Below are 20,770 nucleotides of genomic sequence, written 5' to 3' on the forward strand. Positions count from 1 at the left end.
GACTCTCAGATTTTTTTTGTTAAAAAAATGCAACTCTAGGACGGACATTCATTCAGAAGGTAGGCCTCTCACGTCTGCCGCATCCTATTCGATTATACTAGGGCCTTGTTCAATCGACAAATTTTTGGAATTTCAGGTACAACACTTTTGTTTGTATTTAATAAAAGTATTATCTAATTATGGACTAACTAGACTCAAAAGGTTTGTATCATAAATTATAGGCAAACTGTATAATTAGCTTTTATTTTTGTCTATATTTAATACTCCATGTATGTGCTATAAGATTCGATGTGACGGAGAATCTAAAATTTTTGGCAGAACTTTTTGGGAACTAAACAAGACCTAGGGCCATTTAGAATTAACTGACTTGGGCTATGTTCCTTCATTCTGCCTGCGCTACAAGCCATCGTTTCATAGGCTCAGTCCTGATATTCACCTCCACCCAATTAATATCACCCTGAAAAAACCAATTAGCATCTTTATAACTACACTCATTTCCTTCCACTAAAAAAAACTACACTCATTTCCTTATTCATTATATTTATTTATTTATCAATTTCTTTACTTTCAAGTAGTTCATTGGTTTATTCGACTCTCTGTTGGCACGGGTTTTGTCCACCAGATGTTCCTTCAATTGGTGCTATATCTTATTGCTAAAAACATGTAGTTTTTGCGGCCTTCAAAACCTTATAGAGCAAGAGTGTTTGTAGTTGTTCATTTCCTTTGTCGCCTTTTCAATCAAATATAAAAAAGAAGGCCAGTTTGATCTGTGATGTATCAAGGTATCATTCTCTTGACCTAACTACTACCTTCCTTGATAAATTGGATGAGATACTATGATCCTAGACTATTAGTCTTTTTTTGATATCTTCTCAACCATGTGCGTCTTTAGATCAGCGTCAATCCAGGCTTATAGGTTGGAGCATTTGTACGTTCAAAAAACCAAAGATTGTGGTACTAGGATACCTTTCAAAGAATTCGCTTTGGTTATCCATGGACCAAAGAGCAAATATTTATTGCATATTAGTCAATGGATAGAGACTCAATTGTAAGTTACCTGGTTTTCTTTGCTTCCTGGTTTCGCTTATATATATATATATATATATATATATATATATATATATATATATATATATATATATAATATATATAACCATTAGGAGACAACTAACCCCTTCTGATTCCTTTACAGTTCACAAAATACGCTTAAAACAGAGCTATCCATTTGACATGATAACAAAAAAGGGGGGACCGGTTCACTCGCTGTCTCAGCAGAGTCAATAACACAACATTGATTCTCATCTAGTAGCACGTAAAAAGTTCAAAGCTGCTACTGAAGCAGTGTCTACCAACAACTTCTGATGACGACAATTATAAACCATCAACCATGCTGATTTACTCTTTACTCCCATCCAGTAGGTGCCGCGGCAGGGGCAGTGCCTTGTTCCCATCCGGTGGCTGCTGGAGGAGCCGCAGCTGCATCCCAGACACCATCAGCAGGAGGAGCTGAAATTCACAAGCAGAATTGTAAGAGCCACAGGTGTATGAAACTAAACAAGCAGATAATAACCAGATAACAAAGATAAAAGAAACAAGCAAATGTGAACAAACATTATTGAGTATACTATACAGCGATCTAAAGCTTCAACACAGTTACCCATAAAATCCTATATATCAAAGGGCAACTTGTGATAAAAAAAAGTCCACTGAATTTTAAGCAATGCTAGAAAGACATATTATCACCTTCCAGCTTTAGACACAATAGCAAGCTACTTCTAGGCACACAAAAGGTATCAACTATCAATCAATTAAACATTGTACCCTAGACAAACCAAGCATGAGATTGAATGACTCATTTTTAAATGCAAATCATATATTATTATTTGAAGAGCAACTGGACCTGGAGCAGCAGCCCAGTCTGCACCAGCAGCTGGAATGCCAGCAGGCGCAGCTGCAGCTTCACCAGTTCCCCAATCAGCGCCCCAGTTGTCAGTCCCTGGAGCAGTATATTCTGCAACTGCGCCATAGTCAGGAGCAACCAGAGCCTCTTCTTCCTCCTGCTCCTTTGCTTCCTCTGGGTCTCTGTAGAAGAAAAGGTCAACCTGCAAAAGAGAAACAAGCATATGATTCAAGAAGCGACAAAAAGCAAATGCCCTTGTTTATACAGGTCAGAAATTGTTAGCAATGGCACTAGTTCAGATCATATCAATTTACCATGATGTCCCACTTGTGTCCTGGAAGAATTGTACCACGCATCTGGAGGACCATTCTGGCAAGCAGCCAGAACAGACAGCCAATGCTCTGTTTCCCCTTGTTATTGGCAGGAATGCCAATATCAACATAGCGCATAGGGGAGTCAGTGTCGCAGAAGGCAATAGTGGGAATGTTTCCAAGTGCAGACTCCTTAATGGGCTGTACAAAGTTTGACAAACAAGATTTGTAAGTGCTCTGAACCAATCAACAAAGTAAATATCTCTTTCAGCAGATATAGGTTTACCTGATGATCAGTCCTGGGGTCAGTGAGGATAAGAAGGCGTGGCTCACTGAATGAGGTTTGCAACTGGTTGGTGAATGTACCAGGAGTGTGCCTGCCGGCAATGGCGTGAGCACCAGTGTACTGCGCAAACTTGAGCACAGCCCTCTGGCCATAGGGCCTAGCAGACTGCACTATGATATCTTGGGGGTTTTCAATTGCAACGATGACCCTCGCGGCCAACTGTAGCTTCTCCCAGGTCTTCCCAAGGTTAATAATGTAGATACCTGAATGAAGGAAAATATACAACAGCACTATTGTTAATTCAAAGGGAATTGATCAGCATAAGCAACTTGAGTTAGCACTGAAGTACTAGACATTCTTCCCATGATTCCAGTGAAACAAACACAACAACATAGACATACGTTGATCCTTTAATTTTGATAGAATCTAGTCTGAACCAATCCCACGGCTCATATTTATGGTATGACATTGAGACGAATAACACTTGTAATGTCGCAGCTAGACCTACCTTACACGTATGTGTATCACACACTCCAGAAAGCCTCCAAAATCTTCATGCTAGACAAATCGACCATGCTGGAGAAGTAATACTAAAGCAGACTACGCACATAGGAGTATGTGTATCACACTGATACCAGAAACCCCTTAACAACTAGAAATTGCATACACATAAGTGTGAAAACCTTAACTAACTATACATACGTATGAATCCATATCTGTCGTCGACTGAAACTACGCGCCGATATTTCTCAGTTGAACTAGAACCGCAGCCTAATATAGCAAGATCCCCACCCCAATAGTAGATCTATAACTAGATATCCAACACGAGACGCATTCGGATGTAAAACGTTTGGTTAGTCTTAGAGAGAATCGGACTTATACCATCCGTGCGGCGCTTGTACACGTAGCGCTCCATCTGGAAGTCGCAGTTCTTGGTGCCCAGGTGGACGTCGGCTGCGAGCATCATCTGGATATCCTGCTCCCGCTGGGACAGCGCCCGCGCGCCCCCGCCTGCCGGTGCCGCCGCCATCGCCGAAGTTTAGGGTTTCTGACAGACGGCTGCGCCGTGCGCTAGAGAGGTGGAGGTGGAGGAGGGGGGATGCTGCTCTGCTCTGCGGGTTTCCTTTTTGCTTTGCTTTCCTACATACAGATACAGGCCTCCTCCTGTCCTGTCTGGGCCGGCCCACCACTCTTCTGGCCCGTCAGACGCCAAGTTGCCGACCCGAGTGGAGGGAGGAGCACTATATTATTTTATGATTATATGATTATTATTATGATTCTAACTACTCCCTTCCTTCCTTGATAAATATCATATCAGATACTACGAGACACTATATGATTTTAGAATATATATAAATCTTTTTAGCTAGATATCTTCACACCCATGTGCGTCTTTATATGTCAGCGTCAATCAGGCTTAGGTTCGAAGCTAGCATTTGGATGTTCCAGAAATAGTGACCTCTTTTCTTCTGAGGATTGTACGACCAAAGAGCCAATACTTATTGCATACTCCCTCCGTCCCAAAATAAGTGTTGTTTGCGCTTTCCGAAAAATAACTTTAACTAAATATATAGTAAAAAATATTAATATTTATAGTACATAATTAATATCATTAGAAACATCTTTAAGTCTAGTTTTTTAACAAATTTATTTAGATATATAAATATTGTACACATTTTCTACAAATTAAGTCAAAGTTGTGGCACAAAAACCTAAAACGACACTCTTTTTGGGACGGAGGGAGTATTTTATTTAGTCAATGTACAGGTGCTTTCTACATGCACTTGTCCCGTGTTCTCGATGTCGATAATATTAAAGGTCAACATGGTCATCCATAAAAGAAGAAGCATCTAGACCTTCTACATAAATTATTCTAATACTAGTATCTGAGAATCTTTAGGTTTTACTTAGTTCCAACAAAAACTATTTTTTTTAGATTCTCTATCATATCGAATCTTGCGACATATACATGAAACATTAAAAATAAATAAAAATAATAAATAATTATATAGTTTGCTTATAATTTGCGAGACAAATCTTTTAAATCTAACTAGACCATGATTGAATAATATTTATAGTATAGTAGTCAAAACAAAAAAATTTTGCAAAGTAAACGAGGCCTTAATTTGACGCATACACCAACGTATGAGTTTAATTATAATACTTATAAGGGGTCGTTTAGTTTTCTATTAAAGTTTAACTCATCTCACATAGAATATTTAGACACATATATGAAGTATTAAATATAGACTATTTATAAAACTAAAAGTACAACTAAAGAGTAATTTACGAGACGAATCTTTTAAGCCAATTTAGCCTATAATTAAACATTAATTATTAAATAAAACGAAAATATTATAATATATATTAAACCCTAACCAAACCCCCTCTGAGATGAGTGATCGTCTCGATCATCATCTTGTTCTCTAAGCTTCTTCTACAGTATTTTTTATAGGCCTTGTTTAGTTCGCATTAAAAAAATAAAAAAAATTCAAGATTTTCTGTCACATCAAATATTGCGGCACATGCATGGAGCATTAAATATAGATGAAAATAAAAACTAATTACATAGTTTGTCTGTAAATCGCGAGACAAAAATCTTTTAAGCCTAGTTACTCCATAATTAGACAATGTTTGTCAAATAAAATGAAAGTACTAAAGTGTCAAAATCCGAAAACTTTTTGATCTAAACTTTATCCCAAAAATAAAAAACTTTTTAAGATTCTCTGTCACATTGAATCTTGCGGCACATGCATTAAGTATTAAATATTGACAAAAACAAAAACTAATTGCACAATTTGTCTAGAAATCGGGAGGTAAAACTTTTGAACCTAGTTAGTCCATAATTGGACAATAATTGACACGTAAAAATAAAAATACTACGGTACAAAAACCAAAAAATTTGGAGAACCAAACAAGGCCTTTGTATGGTCAACACTTTTTTTCGGGGGGGGGGGGGGGGGTTGTATGGTCAACACTGACTGCTTGACTTTTCAACGAAATGTTGGTTCGTGTGCCACCTGCTCCATTCTTCCCCTTTTTATCCGTTGTTTTCGTTTCTAAAAAATTAAATATTAATATTTATAAAATATAACAAATATCATTAGATAAATTACTGTTTTTATTTCCATAATAGATAAAAATATTATTAATATTTTTCTACAAATATGGTTAATTTTAAGAAAAATTGACTAGCTACAGCGATAGGTAGAGAGCGATGGCAGGGACTACTACCTTGTTTGTTTGTCAAACAAAATAGCTTATATAATTAAAGCTGGTTTATAGGTATTATAGGTAGTATATGGTAAAATATTAACGGGCTTCTAAAATAAGCTGCTCCTTGATGATGGCTTATTTCAGTTTATATATGTGGACATCTTAGGCCTTGTTTAGATGCAATTTTTTTTTGTATTTCGCTACTGTAGAACTTTCATTTGTTTGTGACAAATATTGTCTAATTATAGACTAACTATGATCAAAAGATTCGTCTCGTGATTTACAGGTAAAGTGTGTAATTAATTTTTGTTTTCATCTACATTTAATGCTTCATGTATGTGCCGCAAGATTCGATGTGACAGGGAATCTTGAAAACTTTTTGGTTTTTGGGTGAACTAAACAAGGCCTTAGTGTGATTTTTTACAATAGTACCCATGACCCTTAAACCATAATGTATAGGCCTTTAAACAAACCAATAGATTAAATATAGTGTTCTAGGAGATAGTTGCTATCCGCACTACTAGAAGGAGGAGAGTTTAAATCTCATTCTCATTTTTAGCCAACTATTCTAACTCATACTAGAGCAAACACACCCTAAAGATGCATGGGCACGTACTCATATTCAAATACATTTGTTATGAGAAAAAATATTACTGAATAGTTGATAAATTCGACAAATTAGGTCAAACAAACAGTAAAAACGCTGACCCATACTATATTTTAGGGTTAGTCACTTGGATCTGTCAACTCTGACCCCCTTACATCTTGTTCACTTGATGATCTGCCGAATCTGCTAATTATTCAGTAGTATTTTTTCTCTCACAATAAATTAATGAAGAATACTTTTAATCATGCCTTATCAACCAGATGAACTACTTTTAGTTTATAGATACTTGATCCGTCAATCAAGAAGTTATTAGTTAGGCGCAAGCCTATACATGTTTGACTTGGTTTGGACACTTGGATCTGTCGTATGTCAATCAAGAAGTTATTAGTTAGGTGCAAGCCTATATATGTCTGACATCGTATTTTTTAAGGCCATGTTTAGTTTTTATCTAAAAACTTTTTACTCCATTATATCAAATATTTGGATATATACATAGAGTATTAAATATAAACTAAAAAATAACTAATTACATAGTTTGCATATATTTTGCGAGACAAATCTTTTAAGCATAATTAATTTATGATTGGACATTAATTGCTATAGTTACACATATACTATAGTATCTAATTTTGTTTCTTTTCACGAACTAAACAAGACCTTTAAGCCCTGAAATGAAGTTTCACTGATTAATCAGAGTATTCCATTTTAGGCTTTGTTTAGTTACATCAGAAATCAAGTAACTTTTCAAGATTTTTCATTATATCAAATTTTGTGGCGCATACATAGAGCATTAAATATAGATAAAAAATAACTAATTGTACAGTTTGCCAGTAATTTGCGAGACGAATCTTTTGAGTCTATTGAATTCATAGTTGAACAATGATTACTGAATACAAATAAAAATACTACAACACCAAAAAAAACTTTTTGCTCATAGAACTAAACATTCCTTTTGGTGATATTCTGATTTGCAAATTCATTTTTCCCACGGTTTTGTGTCACAGCCACAAGCCTCGGTTTTTGCACCATTTTTCTCGGGGGCTGTTTAATTGGTGTTCTTTTTTTACATATAACACTTTCGCTTATATTTGACAAGTATTGTTCAACCATAGGTTAAGAGTGTATTTAGTTAAAAAAATGCAAAATGCCAACTATTTTGGAACGATGGAATGCAAAATGCCAAAATTTTTAAGATTATGGCCTTGTTTAGATGTGAAAACTTTTCGGATTTCGCTATTGTAGCACTTTCGTTTGTTTGTGGCAAATATTGTCCAATCATAGACTAACTAGGGTTAAAAGATTCGTCTCGTGATTTACAGGCAAACTATGTAATTAGTTTTTGTTTTCGTCTATATTTAATGCTTCATGCATGTGCCGCAAGATTCGATGTGACGCGAAATCTTGAAAACTTTTTGGTTTTTGATGAACTAAACAAGACCTATGTTTAGTTTCATCTAAAATGCATAATTTATTGCCCTCATGAAGACCTCTTGAGGCCAAACTCTAAAATAGAGAATAACTATTTTTTACTTAAAATTTTGTATGATGTTTAGTTCCATTATATAGAATGATAGACCAAAATTCAAAATTTTTTGAATAGTGGTGGAACTAAACACCCCCTAAGGCCTTGTTTCAGTTGGCAATTTTTTTTTAGTTTTGGGTACTGTAGCACATTCGTTTGTATGTGATAAATATTGTCCAATCATGAACTAACTAGACTTAAAAGACCCGTCTCACAAATACATACAAACTGTATAATTAATTTTTATTTTCGTCTATATTTAATATTTTATACATGTGCCATAAAATTTGATGTGACGGGAAATCTTAAAAAATTTTACATACTTTTTGAAAACTAAACAAGGCCTAATTAGGCTCAAAATTTTCATCTTGTAAATTGTAGATAAACTATACAATTAGTTATTTTTTTATCTATATTTAATGTTCCATGTATATGCAACAAAATTTGATGTAAAAAAATCTTAAAAAAATTTTGCAAAATTTTTGAAAATAAGGCCTTGTTTAGCTTGTGAAGGAAAAAATTTCGTGACACTGTATCACTTTTGTTTGTTTGTGGTAATTATTGTCTAACCTTAGACTAACTAGACTCAAAAGATTCGTCTCGTCAATTTCGACCAAACTATGCAATTAATTTTTATTTTTGTCTATATTTAATTCTCTATACATGCGTCTAAAGATTCGATGTGACGGGGCTCGAAAAAATTTAGGTTTTTGGGTAGGAGTAAACAAAAACCGCCCCTCAATTCAGATAACGACAGCTAAAAGTAGTCAAAGTATTCAGGATTACGTTGAGATTTGTTTCTGCTGTTCTTGCACAAACACGGACCTCGCGCCGTGGACAAGATCTGGTCGCGGCCATGGTCGCCATCCTGGAACCTTCCCCCGTGTTGCCCCTCCTTGGCAGGCAGCAGCTCCTTCAAATTTGCCTCCGTCAAAGCTGCGGCCGCCATCCTCACTTACCTTTCCCCACGAAACATTTCTCACTCGTAAGCTAGCAGCAGGCTGATTCGCCACGCAAAGCTCTGATTTTTACCACCGGCGAGCCATGTCCGCCGCGCCGGAGGAGTTCCTGGCCCAGGGGACCTACCTCGCCGCCCCCGAGCCCTTCTCCCCCTCCATCTTCCTCGACCTGCCCCCGACGCCCCGCCCCGATGGCGATGACCCGACCTCCGACGACCCGGCCTCCTCCGACGACCTCGTCCTCCCCTTCATCTCGCGGATGCTCATGGAGGAGGACATCGACGACAAGTTCTTCTACCAGTTCCCCGACCACCCCGCGCTCCTCAGCGCCCAGCAGCCGTACGCACAGATCCTCTCCGACGCCACCGCCGCCTCCTCATCCGACTCCGCCGCCATCACCAGCTCAGGGACCGGCGGCAGCTCCACCTTCTCCTCGTCCTCTTCCGCCCCCGCATCTGCCGACCCCACCTGGCCCTATGATCCAATCGAGCTCTCCCAGCTGCTGCGCTCCCCTCCGTACCCGGACATGGGGGTGGGGCTCGATGACTTCACCGCCGACGAGGTCAACGCCGTCTTCTCGCCGGGGCAAGACGCCGCGTTCCAGCCGAGTCCGGCGTTCTTGGATGCCGCCGGCGGCGGCGGAGGCCAACGGCTGGGCGCTTCACTCACCGCCCAGAAAGCTGGCGGTGGTGGAGCCCAACAGCAGCGCGCTTCCCTCGTTGCCCAGGATGCCGGCGATGGCGTGGGCATCCAGAGTTCGGCATGCGCGGAGGAGACGAAGACAGAGTCCACCACCTTGCCTGCTGGTGATGGTGACCATGCCGCGCTGTTCTCAGCCTTCTTCGGTGCCCAGAATGGGGAAAATATGGACATGCTCAACATGGCGTTCCTCAAAGGCATGGAAGAGGCCAAGAAGTTCTTGCCCACCAACAATAGCCTTCTGATCAACCTTGACGACACCTCTGGCCAATCCTTGCCTACAGACAGAGACATCAAGTCGTCCACTGCCTTTGTTGCTACCCAAGTGAAGGAGGAGGAGGTTTCGCTCAAAAAAAAGGAGGAGGTGGATGGGATATCATTGTTTCGAGGAATTAGCAATGGCAGGGGCCGCAAGAACCATCACTCCCAAGAGGACTTGGAAGTGGAGACAGGCAGAAACAGCAAACTGATGATGCCTGAACAGGAAGAAGCCGGTGCTAGTGAGCTGTTCGACGAATTAATGTCCGGCAAACATGATGGATTCTTGAAAAACATGCAGGATCTTCGCATCGCCATGGATAGCGAGTCTGAGAAGAGTGCCAGGAGGGTGAGTGGGAAGGGGGCGCGGGGGAAGCAGCATGGGAACGAGTTTGTTGACCTGCACACCATGCTCATCCATTGCGCACAGGCAATGGCCACTGGTGATCGCCGAAGTGCAACCGAGATGCTGAAACAGATCAAGCAGCACTCCTCTCTCAGAGGGGATGCCTCAGAGAGGTTGGCCTATTGTTTTGCAGAAGGACTGGAGGCGCGACTTGCTGGCACAGGGAGCCAGGTGTACCAGTCGCTCGTGGCAAAACGGACATCGGTTGTGGAGTTCCTCAAGGCATACAAGCTATTCTTGGCGGCCATCAGCCTCAATAAGGTGCATATCTTCTTCTCCAACAGGAACATCATGGATTCCGTGGCAGGGAGGAGCAAATTGCACATTGTGGCATATGGTGTACAGCATGGTTTACAGTGGCCAGGTTTGCTAAATTCCCTAGCAGGTAGAGAAGGTGGGCCTCCAGAGGTGAGGTTCACTGGCATTGACCTTCCGCAACCTGGGTTCCGCCCAGCCTACCAGATTGAAGAAACGGGCCGCCGGCTTAGCAACTGTGCCCGTGAATTCGGCGTGCCATTCAAGTTCCATGCTATAGCAGCAAAGTGGGAGACGATCTGTGCTAAGGACCTCAACATTGATCCAGATGAGGTGCTTGTTGTGAACAGCGAGTGCCACTTCAGCAATTTGATGGATGAGAGTGTTGACGCTGACACCCCAAGCCCCAGAGATTTGGTGCTCAACAACATTCGAAAGATGCAACCCAATATTTTCATCCAGATTGTCCATAGTGGCACATTTGGTGCTCCATTCTTCCTGACACGGTTCCGGGAGGCACTGTTCTACTACTCAGCACTATTTGACATGCTGGATGCAACCATTCCCCGGGACAATGATGTACGGCTGCTGATCGAGCGGGATATTGTTGGGCGATCTGCCCTGAATGTTATTGCTTGTGAGGGTGCAGACAGGTTGGATCGCCCTGAGACTTATAAGCAATGGCAGGTGCGGAACCACCGGGCTGGGCTCAAGCAGCTACCATTGAATCCAGAGATTGTAAAGCTTGCGAGGGATAAGGTCAAGAAGTATTACCACAAAGACTTTCTCATCGATGAGGATCATCGATGGTTGTTGCAGGGATGGAAAGGGCGGGTCCTCTTTGCCATGTCAACATGGGTTGCTGAGGATAATAACTCCATCTGTTAGCTGCTTCACTTGGCCTTGTTTTGGATTATGAATGATATTGATGTTTAATAGATGGTCTGTCTTTATTTTACCACCAAACTATGACCCGGCATCTAGAGGGTTTTAGTGCTGAAACTTTGTAAGCTAGAAATAAGTAGAACAATAGATGCTTAGAGCTACATAGAATGTAGATATAGTTCTAGATATCTTGCAGAATTGTGATGTGTACACCACCTGTAACTGATAAACAAGTTTATTGATTACTTATTCGACTTTTTATGTGTCTCTTCCAGTTCTGTTTCTTCTGTATCATTAGACTCTTGGCATTTCCCTTGGCGTGATTATCGAAGTTGCTCTGTTTAATCAAAGTATTCTATTTGGCTGGATATCTTCCATCATTTTCTCATCCAGACAAGTACAGCTACATGTGTTCACTAGATTCAGGATTATGTGATGATGTTTCTGCAATATGGGAAGAGTCAGACTTGGATCTGCTGGAGGATGCATTCAAATGTATGCATCTGACAGTTATGATGTTTTTTTGTGGTGTTTGTAATGATTCTTTATCATATATTAACAATAAATAAAGATCGTCTGCAGCAATCTGCTAGGATTCTATTGTACCGATCTTCAATAAAGCTACAGTTGCCTTGGATAAACTTACTGTTCAAAGCCTGATGCTTCTTGTTTGCACTAGTCATTTCTTGCACTATGTTTTTCCTCATGCAATATTTTTGCCTGTTTGTTCAATCTCACAGGCTTAGCATTTGTGGTTGTATGTCTTGTGTTATTTCTTTTCCAGGTTTGTAGCACTAACAGTTTGGTTCATCTGTCCGTGTGTGGAACAGGGGAGAGCACCTGACCAAACGTGGACAAGTTGATCATGACTGGCTGACATTGGGAAAATTGAAGCGGGTAGAAGCAGGTAAGATCTGTCTTTTATTCTGTACTTCTGTGCATATAATACAGAGTCGCAAATTTAGGGTGTGTTTGAATGTGTGGCTAAGTTTCAACCAGGCTCCAGGCTCCATAAAGCCACCTTCGTGCTATTTGGTTGTCCTGTTTTGAGTCTGAAGCCAGGCTCCAGAAAAACGCAGGGGGCGATCGTTTTATGGGAGCCAGGCTTGGCTAGCACCGGTGGCCCGTTCTTGTCACCTCTCTCACCCGCGCTCACCCTCACCCGCAACGGAACCACCGGCGGCGGCCCTGCCTCCATGGCTACCACGGCTTCTCCGTGTTCGCCGTCCTCCTCGTCCTCGGTGGCCAGGTCGCGCTCCTCCTCCTCTCCTGCCTCCGCTTCCTGCTTGATGCCGTATTCAGAGCAAGCCCATGGCAACGCGGCAATGAGCAGCATCACCACTGGCACCTACCCAGAGATGGAGAGCGTTAGCTCCTGCCACCCTCCCGACTTGCCTCCTTCCCCTCCCCCTCATCTGGCACCAGCGTCAGCCATCCACAATGAGGCGGCGGTTCGACATCCCCAACGCTAGCTCCGGCAGTGGCCCAGAGGAGAAGGAGCAGCGGGCGCTGCCGTGCGTCTGTGGGCTGGACGATTGCATGATGGAGTGGGACGAGCAGCGCGAGCCGGTCGTAAAGATTCTCATCAATGAGGGTAGTTTCTTGTACTACTATTTAGATGGGGATTTTTTTTGTTCTTGAAGCATGGCAGTGAAATCTATTACTGAGGATTTGGATGAAATTGCTGTTTGTCCGTTCGGCAGTAACCTGTCGTGTTTGGATGGAATTGAGGGGTAGTAAATTTTTCCAATTGCCTATAAATAGATCTTCCTATGTGATTTTCTGTTTGTTGCAGAATTTTACCCATCAATCTACTAATTTGCTTTCAAAGGAAATTTAGGGGATCTTGATCGTCATGTTTGTGTGCTAAATCATATGAATTTTCGTTGCTATTTCGTTACTCAAATGGACTAGATTGATCTGGATTGAGGCACTCACTGAATGTAATATGTGAAAATGCATGTATAAGAAACAGGGTAATAAAGATCTGAACTGCATCAACCTGCTTCTAGACCATTCAGTTTTGCGACTGTCCAAATGCAGTCCAATCAACATGATCTTCCTTTAAGCAGAACTCATACTCCATCCATCAAGCTGCTATATACTAGACCTTGGAAGCAGGAGCAGAGGAGCTTTGGCATCATGTTAGTTTTATGACTGGGCAAATACAGATGACATGTTCCAACCATTTCAGTGGTATGTGATGCCTAGTAGGAGGTAAACTTACCAAGTTGAAGTGACTGTATACAGAGCAAACCAGGCAACCAAACACATTATTTGCTGGCCAGGCTTAGATAACACAAACGATCGAACAACTAGGGGTTGGCTTAGTGGGAGCAGGCTAAAACTGCCCAGGCTAAAATTCTAGCTAGGCTATGAAAGAGCATCTAGGCCCCTAGTGATTTCGGTGATTAATGACATTGTTGATTACTATGACTAACGTGTGTTTTGCAGAGGCAAAATCATAGGTAAGGTCATGGTAAATAGGTACTGGATGGACAGGGACGTACATGCCTACTTAATAGTGAAAATCGTTTCGGTTTTCAAAGGATGGATGGACATCGTCAAGACTAGGCTAGGTCTAAGTGCCATATGGTGAAGAAGGGCACTTAGAGTAGTTTAGGACTTTGTTTTCCTTTGACCGTACTATTAAGAGGGGCTTTGATCTAGTAGCTTGACTTAGGCAAGGCTTTAGTTTTAGGTGTGGTGCACACTTAGTAAACCTAGCACTAGGCAGCTCAGAGATAGTTCTTAGATCGGAAGGAACAAACTTCGTTTTGGAGCGATCGCGTTTCGACGAAGTTAGGGTGCCCAAGGGGGCACCGGACGCTCTGTGAGTGCGTCCGGTGAGGTCCTTAGCCGTTGGAACAGTGCCGTGCTTAGGGTTAGGCACCGGACGCTGGCACCGGACTCACCGGGCAGCGTCCGGTCCCATACCCAGGGAGGTTGCAAACCTGCCCTGAGCACCGGACGCACCGGGTAGCGTTCGGTCCCATACACAGGGAGCATGTAAGTTTCCCCGGAGCACCGGACGGTGCACCGGACGCTGGAAGTTAGCGTCCGGTGACCTGTCAGAAGCAAGTACAGTTAGCCGTTATAGAGCACCGGACGCTCGGTGCAGAGCGTCCGGTGCAACATAAAGAGCGTCCGGTGACCTTTCAGTGGAAAACGGTTGGCTGACCCTTGGACTTCGTGGGTAGTATTTATACTCCTCCACCTCGTCCATGAGAGGTCTCTTGCCCATTTGAACATCAGAGAAACTTGTTGTGGAGCAAGAGAGTAGCAAGAGCCTAGAGAGGATTGAGATTTGAGTGATTTCTTGAGAGAATCCTTCTCTAGTGAGTTCCAAGAGTCAAGTGTGCATCCACCACTCTCTAGAGCCTTGTTTGGGTCAAGTGAGAGTTCTTTGCTTGTTACTCTTGGTGATCGCCATCACCTAGACGGTTCGGTGGTGATTGGAGGCACGAAGACCGGCCGGAGTTCTTGTGGGTGGCTCGTGTCAAGCTTGTGAGCGGTTTTGGGCGATTCACCGCGACGGAGTGTCGAAGAATCAGCCCGTAGAGAGCACTTGGTCCTTGCGCAGATCAAGGGGGAGCAAGACCCTTGCGCGGGTGCTCCAACGAGGACTAGTGGAGAGTGGCGACTCTCCGATACCTCGGCAAAACATCGCCGAGCACTTTCTTCCACTACTCCTTTACATTCTAGCTTTTACTTTGTGCTTTTACATTCTTAGTATTGCCATGCTAGAATAGGATTGGAACTAGGTCGCAAAACTTTTATCCGGTAGCTCTCTAGGTCACACTAAGCACAAGGGGTTGAATTGGAGCTTATAGGTTGCTTAAATTTTTAGAGAAGCCCAATTCACCCCCTCTTGGGCATCTTGATCCTTTCAGGCTAGAAATAGGCCAGGAAACCAAACACACCCTTATTAGTTATACCTAAAGTTTAATTTTTTCAAGATTTTCCATCATATTGGATCTTACGGTACATGCATAAAGCATTAAATATAGGTAAAAAAACTAATTACACAGTTTTCCCGTAATTTGCGACACAAATTTTTCGAGCCTAGTTAGTTCATGATTGGATAATAATTATCAAATAAAAATGAAATGCTACAATACCCAAAAACTTTTCACCAATGGAGCCTTGTTTAGTTTGCGAAATTTTTTGGTTTTGGCTACTATAGCATTTTCGTTTGTATTTGACAATTATTATCCAATCATGGACTAACTAGGCTCAAAAGACCCGTCTCGCAAATTATAGACAAACTGTATAATTAGTTTTTGTTTTTATTTAAATTTAATGCTCCATGTATGCGTTTAAAATTTGATGTGACAGAGAATCTTGAAATTTTTAGAAACTAAACTAGGCCTAAGTTACACCTGCAATTTAAAAACTTTTCAAGATTCTCCGTCACATCGAATCTTGCGGCATATACATGGAGCATTAAATATAGACAAAAAATAACTAATTATACAATTTTTTTGTAATTTGCGAGACAAATCTTTTGAGCCTAGTTAATCTATGATTAGATAATAATTGTCAAATACAAATTAAAGTGCTATGATACTCAAAAACTTCTCACCCAGGGAACTAAACAAGTCCTGAATATTTAGCATGGTTTTCTCATCAAGACAGGTCACAGACATAAGCCTCATTTGTAATTAAGAGTATTATATTTCCAGCTGACCATAGTTAAAATTTCTGCTGTGTATTCTCCTCCAGAAGAAATGGTTTTCTCATCAAGACAGGTCACAGGCATAAGCCTCATTTGTAATTAAGAGTATTATATTTCCAGCTGACCATAGTTAAAATTTCTGCTGTGTATTCTCCTCCAGAAGAAAGGAAGAAAGAAAGAACCTTTTTTGGGCCAAGCCAAGACTGGAACCCTATTTGCATGTATTCTGCTGTGTATTTGACGGTGCAGAGTTTGGTCAAGCAAAAGAAAAAAAAAGTTTTTTTCTGTTGGGCAGGACAAGACAAAGACTGCCTATAGCAGCAGGTGTTAGGTTTTTTATATTATATTAAGAAAAGGTATACTAGGGCCTTGTTAAGGTTTCTTAAAATTTTCAAGATTCAAGATTCTCTGTCAAGGCATGCATGAAACACTAAATATAGACGAAAACAGTAACTTATTGTATAGTTTGTCTGTAATTTGCGAGACGAATCTTTTGTGTTTTAGTTTATGATTAGACAATAATTATCAAATACAAACAAAAATGCTATAGTAGCCAAAATCCAAAAACTTCGCAAACTAAACAAGGCTTTAGTCACACTCGAAATCTAAAAGCTTTTTAAGATTCTCTATCACATTGAATCTTACGGCACATACATAGAGCATTAAATATAGATAAAAAGTAACTAATTACACAGTTTGTTTATTTGAAAAACGAATCTTTTATGTCTAGTTGGTCTATAGTTGGACAATAAAAGCCTCTTTGGTCATGCTCCTATAGGGGCTTCAGCTCTGGCTCTTGCAAGAGCTATACCAAACTTCTATTTTGGAAAGAGCTCCGCAGTCAAGAGCCGGAGCTATTTTTTTTGCCTATGCAAGAGAAGCCTAAAAGACGAGCTTCGCACGGCTCCTCGTTGGATTAACATTATCTGGTTTCGAAGGAGCCGCTTCGCCAAATGTTTTCCAGAACGACTTGCTTTTTCAGAGCCATTTTGTCAAAATCCTGCCAAACATACACTAATTACTAAATACAAATGAAAGGGAAATTCCACTCTTTAACCTTCTGGATGGATGGCATACAGAATTCAGACAACCAAAAACCTTAAACTTTCATCCACCCACACTCAGCACAAAGCATCCAGCAGCCATGGCCGCCTCGCCGGAGGGCGAGGGCCTCTTCGTTGACCCCGAGCCCTTCTCCCCGTCCATCTTCCTCGACCTGTCCCCGACGCCCCGCCCCGATGGCAACGGCGAGGCCCCGGCCTCATCAGACGACCTCGTCCTCCCCTTCATCTCGCGGATCCTCATGGAGGAGGACATCGACGACCAATTCTTCTACCAGTTTCCCGACCACCCCGTGCTCCTCCAAGCCCAGGAACCGTACGCGCAGATCCTCTCTGACGCAGCCGCGGCTCGCACCAACAGCGCTGCCTCGGGCTCGGGCTCCCCCGCCACCGTCTCGCCGTCCTCCTCCTCCGACCCAGCCCAGCTCCTCCTGTCCCCGCCGTACCCCGATGCGGGACTGCACGACTTCACCAACGACCATGTCGGCACCTTCTTCTTGCCCGCACAAGGTGGTGGCAGCCCGGAGTTCGAGCAGAGTCCGGCGCAATTGAGGACCACAACCTTGCCCGCCGGCGACGGCGACCACGCGGCGCTGGCCTCGGTCTTCTTCAAGAGGGAAGACGCGGACGCGGAGATGCTCAACAAGGCATTCCTCAAGGGTATGGAGGAGGCCAAGAAGTTCTTGCCCACCACCAACAGCCTCCTAATCGATCGTGGGGCAGAGGAGGTGGAGGAGGGAATTAATGGCAGGTGCCGTAAGGATAGGGACAGGCTCAGTTGGGATGACTTGGAGGCTGAGACGTGCAGGAAGAGCAAGCTGATGGTGCCTGAGCCTGAGGAAACTGGCGAGATGGTAGATGAAATGATTGTCAATGGACTGAAATTGTGCCTCAAAGAAATGGAGGCCCTGCGAATCACCATGGGCAGTGAGGCTAAGAAGAAGGCAAGGAAGGGCAAAGGGAAGTCGGCACAGGGAAGGTCTAGCTCCAACGAGGCGGTGGAGCTGAGCACCTTGCTCATCCACTGTGCACAGGCCGTGGCCACGGACAACCGCAGGAGTGCGACCGAATTGCTGAGACAGATCAAGCAGCACTCGTCGCCGAAGGGTGATGCCACACAGAGGTTGGCACATTGTTTTGCAGAGGGATTGGAGGCGCGGCTGGCAGGGTCAGGGAGCCAGCTCTACAGATCTCTCATGGCTGAGCGTGTCTCGGTCGTGGAGTACCTCAAGGCCTACTGGTTGTACCTGGCAGCTTGCTGTTTCAAAATGACGGCATTCAGGTTCTCCAACATGACAATCCTCAAGGCCATCGCTGGGAGGAAAAAGGTTCACATTGTGAATTATGGCATGGATTATGGGGTTCAGTGGCCAAGTTTGCTATACCATATGGCGAACTTGGAGGGTGGGCCACCTGAAGTGAGGATCACCGGCATTGACCTCCCCCAGCCTGGATTCCGCCCAGCCATGCGGATTGAGGAGACAGGGCACCGGCTCAGCAATTATGCTCGTCAGCTCGGTGTGCCATTCAAGTTCCATGGCATCACAGCGAAGTGGGATACAGTTCGTGTTGATGACCTGAACATTGACCCTGATGAGGTACTCATTGTCAATAGTATCATCCAGTTTGGAAATTTGATGGACGAGGGGGTCAACATCGATAGCCCAAGTCCTAGGGATGTTGTCCTCAGAACCATTCGCAAGATGCAACCTGATGCGTTCATCCTTTATGTCATGAATGTCTCATACAGTGCTCCATTCTTTGTAACACGTTTCCGTGAGGCGCTGTTCTTTTACTCCGCAATGTTTGACATGCTGGATGCCACGGCTCCACGGGATAGTCACCAGCGCTTTTTGGTTGAGCAGCACCTCTTTAGGCAGTGTGCCCTGAGTGTTGTTGCCTGTGAGGGCATGGACAGGGTGGAGCGCGCGGAGACATATAAGCAATGGCAGGTGCGGAACCACCGGGCAGGGCTAAGGCAGCTTCCATTGGATCCAGATCTTGTAAAGACCTTGAGGGACAAAGTTAGGGATCAGTATCACAAGGACTTCGTCATTGATACGGATCATAATTGGCTCCTGGAAGGATGGAAGGGACGCATACTCTATGCCATGTCGACATGGGTTGCAGATAATCCTGTCTCAGAACTTTAGCTGCTTTTCTCACTGCATACAGAAATATCGATAATTGCAACTATACATATATGATTCTGAATTTCTGTTTTACCAATGAACTTCATGAGCTTCTCAGCAGCTTTGGTGGAAGGTATGCATACTTTATGCCATGTCGACATGAGTTTCAGAATTCAGATGATGCTATCTCAGGACTTTAATGGCTTTTCATCACAAGATACAGAGATATATGCCTCTGTTGTATGTGGTTCAACAACACTTAATTTAAAGATGCTTAGATATAAGCAGTAGATGCATTATAATGTCTTTTAATAATGTAATAGTAGATGCTTCTTTAGGTGTTCTTGTTGCTTCTTATATCTGCATAGGATCTTAGATTAGTTCTCGGTGTGTTGCTGCAGAACCTGTGTAAATGTATGACAAACTGAAAGGCCACTTGTGGTACCTGTGTTGTGAAGTCCACTTTTTGTTGTAACATTGTATTCCATTGCATCTGGAAAGAGTAAACAGACACATGATTAAGCGTTAAAAGCGCACCTATTACTCTGTCATTCAGAGTAGTGGTTTCTGCTGCTTTTTTTTTGTGATTGTTTCAAATGCGAACTTATTGATACTTTACTTTTCCCATTTTCTATCTAGTTTCAAATTCCCGGGGACGGTTTCTGCTGAATATTTTCTGAATTCTCAGAGTACAGTTGAAAGAGGTGTTTCTGTTTTTTCATTTTGGGGACCAAACTATGGCAGGCTTATTCAGCGTACCTGACTGATTCTTTTGCTCAAAGCGTAAGGAGTACAAATGATATAGCAGCATGCCCAGACACAAAGGCCTTGCAAAGAAACTGTTTCTGCAATTTCGGAGAGGTGCTGGATGGCATCTGCTTATGTGTGATGATACATAGTATGACAGTTGTGATAGTTTCTGAACAAAGATGGACATATTATGGTCACTGTAAGCTTACAATGATCCTTTCATCATAGTAGTAGTACTAAGTTACTGGTGATGACAGAGAAAGGCCCACAATTGCACATCTGCAAATTGGGCGTCTGTTAATTTTAGGATGATTCTCTACCTATTGGGATTCACAATTTCAGAGTAGTATCAACCTTGAGATTTATATAGGCATCAGAGATTCGAAGTAGCAGTTGTGGCAGTGATGCTTCCACAAATAAGTTCATCGGTTGATATTGAGTTGCTAGCTTACTGGTGTGTCGAATGCTGAAGAGATGTTTGTTGCTTGCCTCAGTCATTTCTCACACTGTTTTTCTGAGGGCCTGTTTAGATTTGAAATTTTTTGGCCCAAAGTGGAAAATTTTTGTAGAATTGGGGCCTGAGAACTAAACGGGGCCAAAAAATTTTGGGGTCAAAATGCACACACTCCTATGGAAGCCCACTAATGACAACTTTAACTGCATGCAGCTCAAGTTGTGTCAGAAAAAAATTTGCCAAACTAAACACCTAAATTTTTTTTTACCACTTTGACCAAAAAATTTCAAATTTAAACAGGCCTGAGTGTTCTAGCATAGAGAATCGACCTTTTTCCTGGAGGGTGTAAAATAGGCCCACTCTATGCATCTCTGTCATGGTTATTCATTTA

The 20,770-nt window shown here is 42.4% G+C and overlaps 3 protein-coding genes across 3 annotated transcripts; 2 read left to right on the top strand and 1 right to left on the bottom strand.

Moving 5' to 3' along the window:
* Positions 1,157-3,742, bottom strand: LOC110435690 (40S ribosomal protein SA-like). Its single transcript, XM_021461610.1, has 5 exons — positions 3,380-3,742; positions 2,498-2,760; positions 2,215-2,412; positions 1,901-2,102; positions 1,157-1,506 (listed from the first exon to the last, which is right to left on the bottom strand). The coding sequence occupies exons 1-5, from the start codon at positions 3,525-3,527 to the stop codon at positions 1,403-1,405; spliced, it is 915 nt and encodes a 304-aa protein (XP_021317285.1). The 5' UTR covers positions 3,528-3,742; the 3' UTR covers positions 1,157-1,402.
* LOC8086035 (scarecrow-like protein 34) lies at positions 8,637-11,571 on the top strand. The gene has a single exon (XM_021461523.1). It carries the CDS (start codon positions 8,887-8,889, stop codon positions 11,305-11,307), a length of 2,421 nt encoding a protein of 806 aa, XP_021317198.1. The 5' UTR covers positions 8,637-8,886; the 3' UTR covers positions 11,308-11,571.
* On the top strand, positions 16,914-19,757 carry LOC8076373 (scarecrow-like protein 9). Its single transcript, XM_021460857.1, has one exon. The coding sequence runs from the start codon at positions 17,127-17,129 to the stop codon at positions 19,194-19,196; it is 2,070 nt and encodes a 689-aa protein (XP_021316532.1). The 5' UTR covers positions 16,914-17,126; the 3' UTR covers positions 19,197-19,757.

Source organism: Sorghum bicolor, chromosome 5, assembly GCF_000003195.3.
Source record: "Sorghum bicolor cultivar BTx623 chromosome 5, Sorghum_bicolor_NCBIv3, whole genome shotgun sequence".
Lineage (NCBI taxonomy): Eukaryota > Viridiplantae > Streptophyta > Magnoliopsida > Poales > Poaceae > Sorghum > Sorghum bicolor.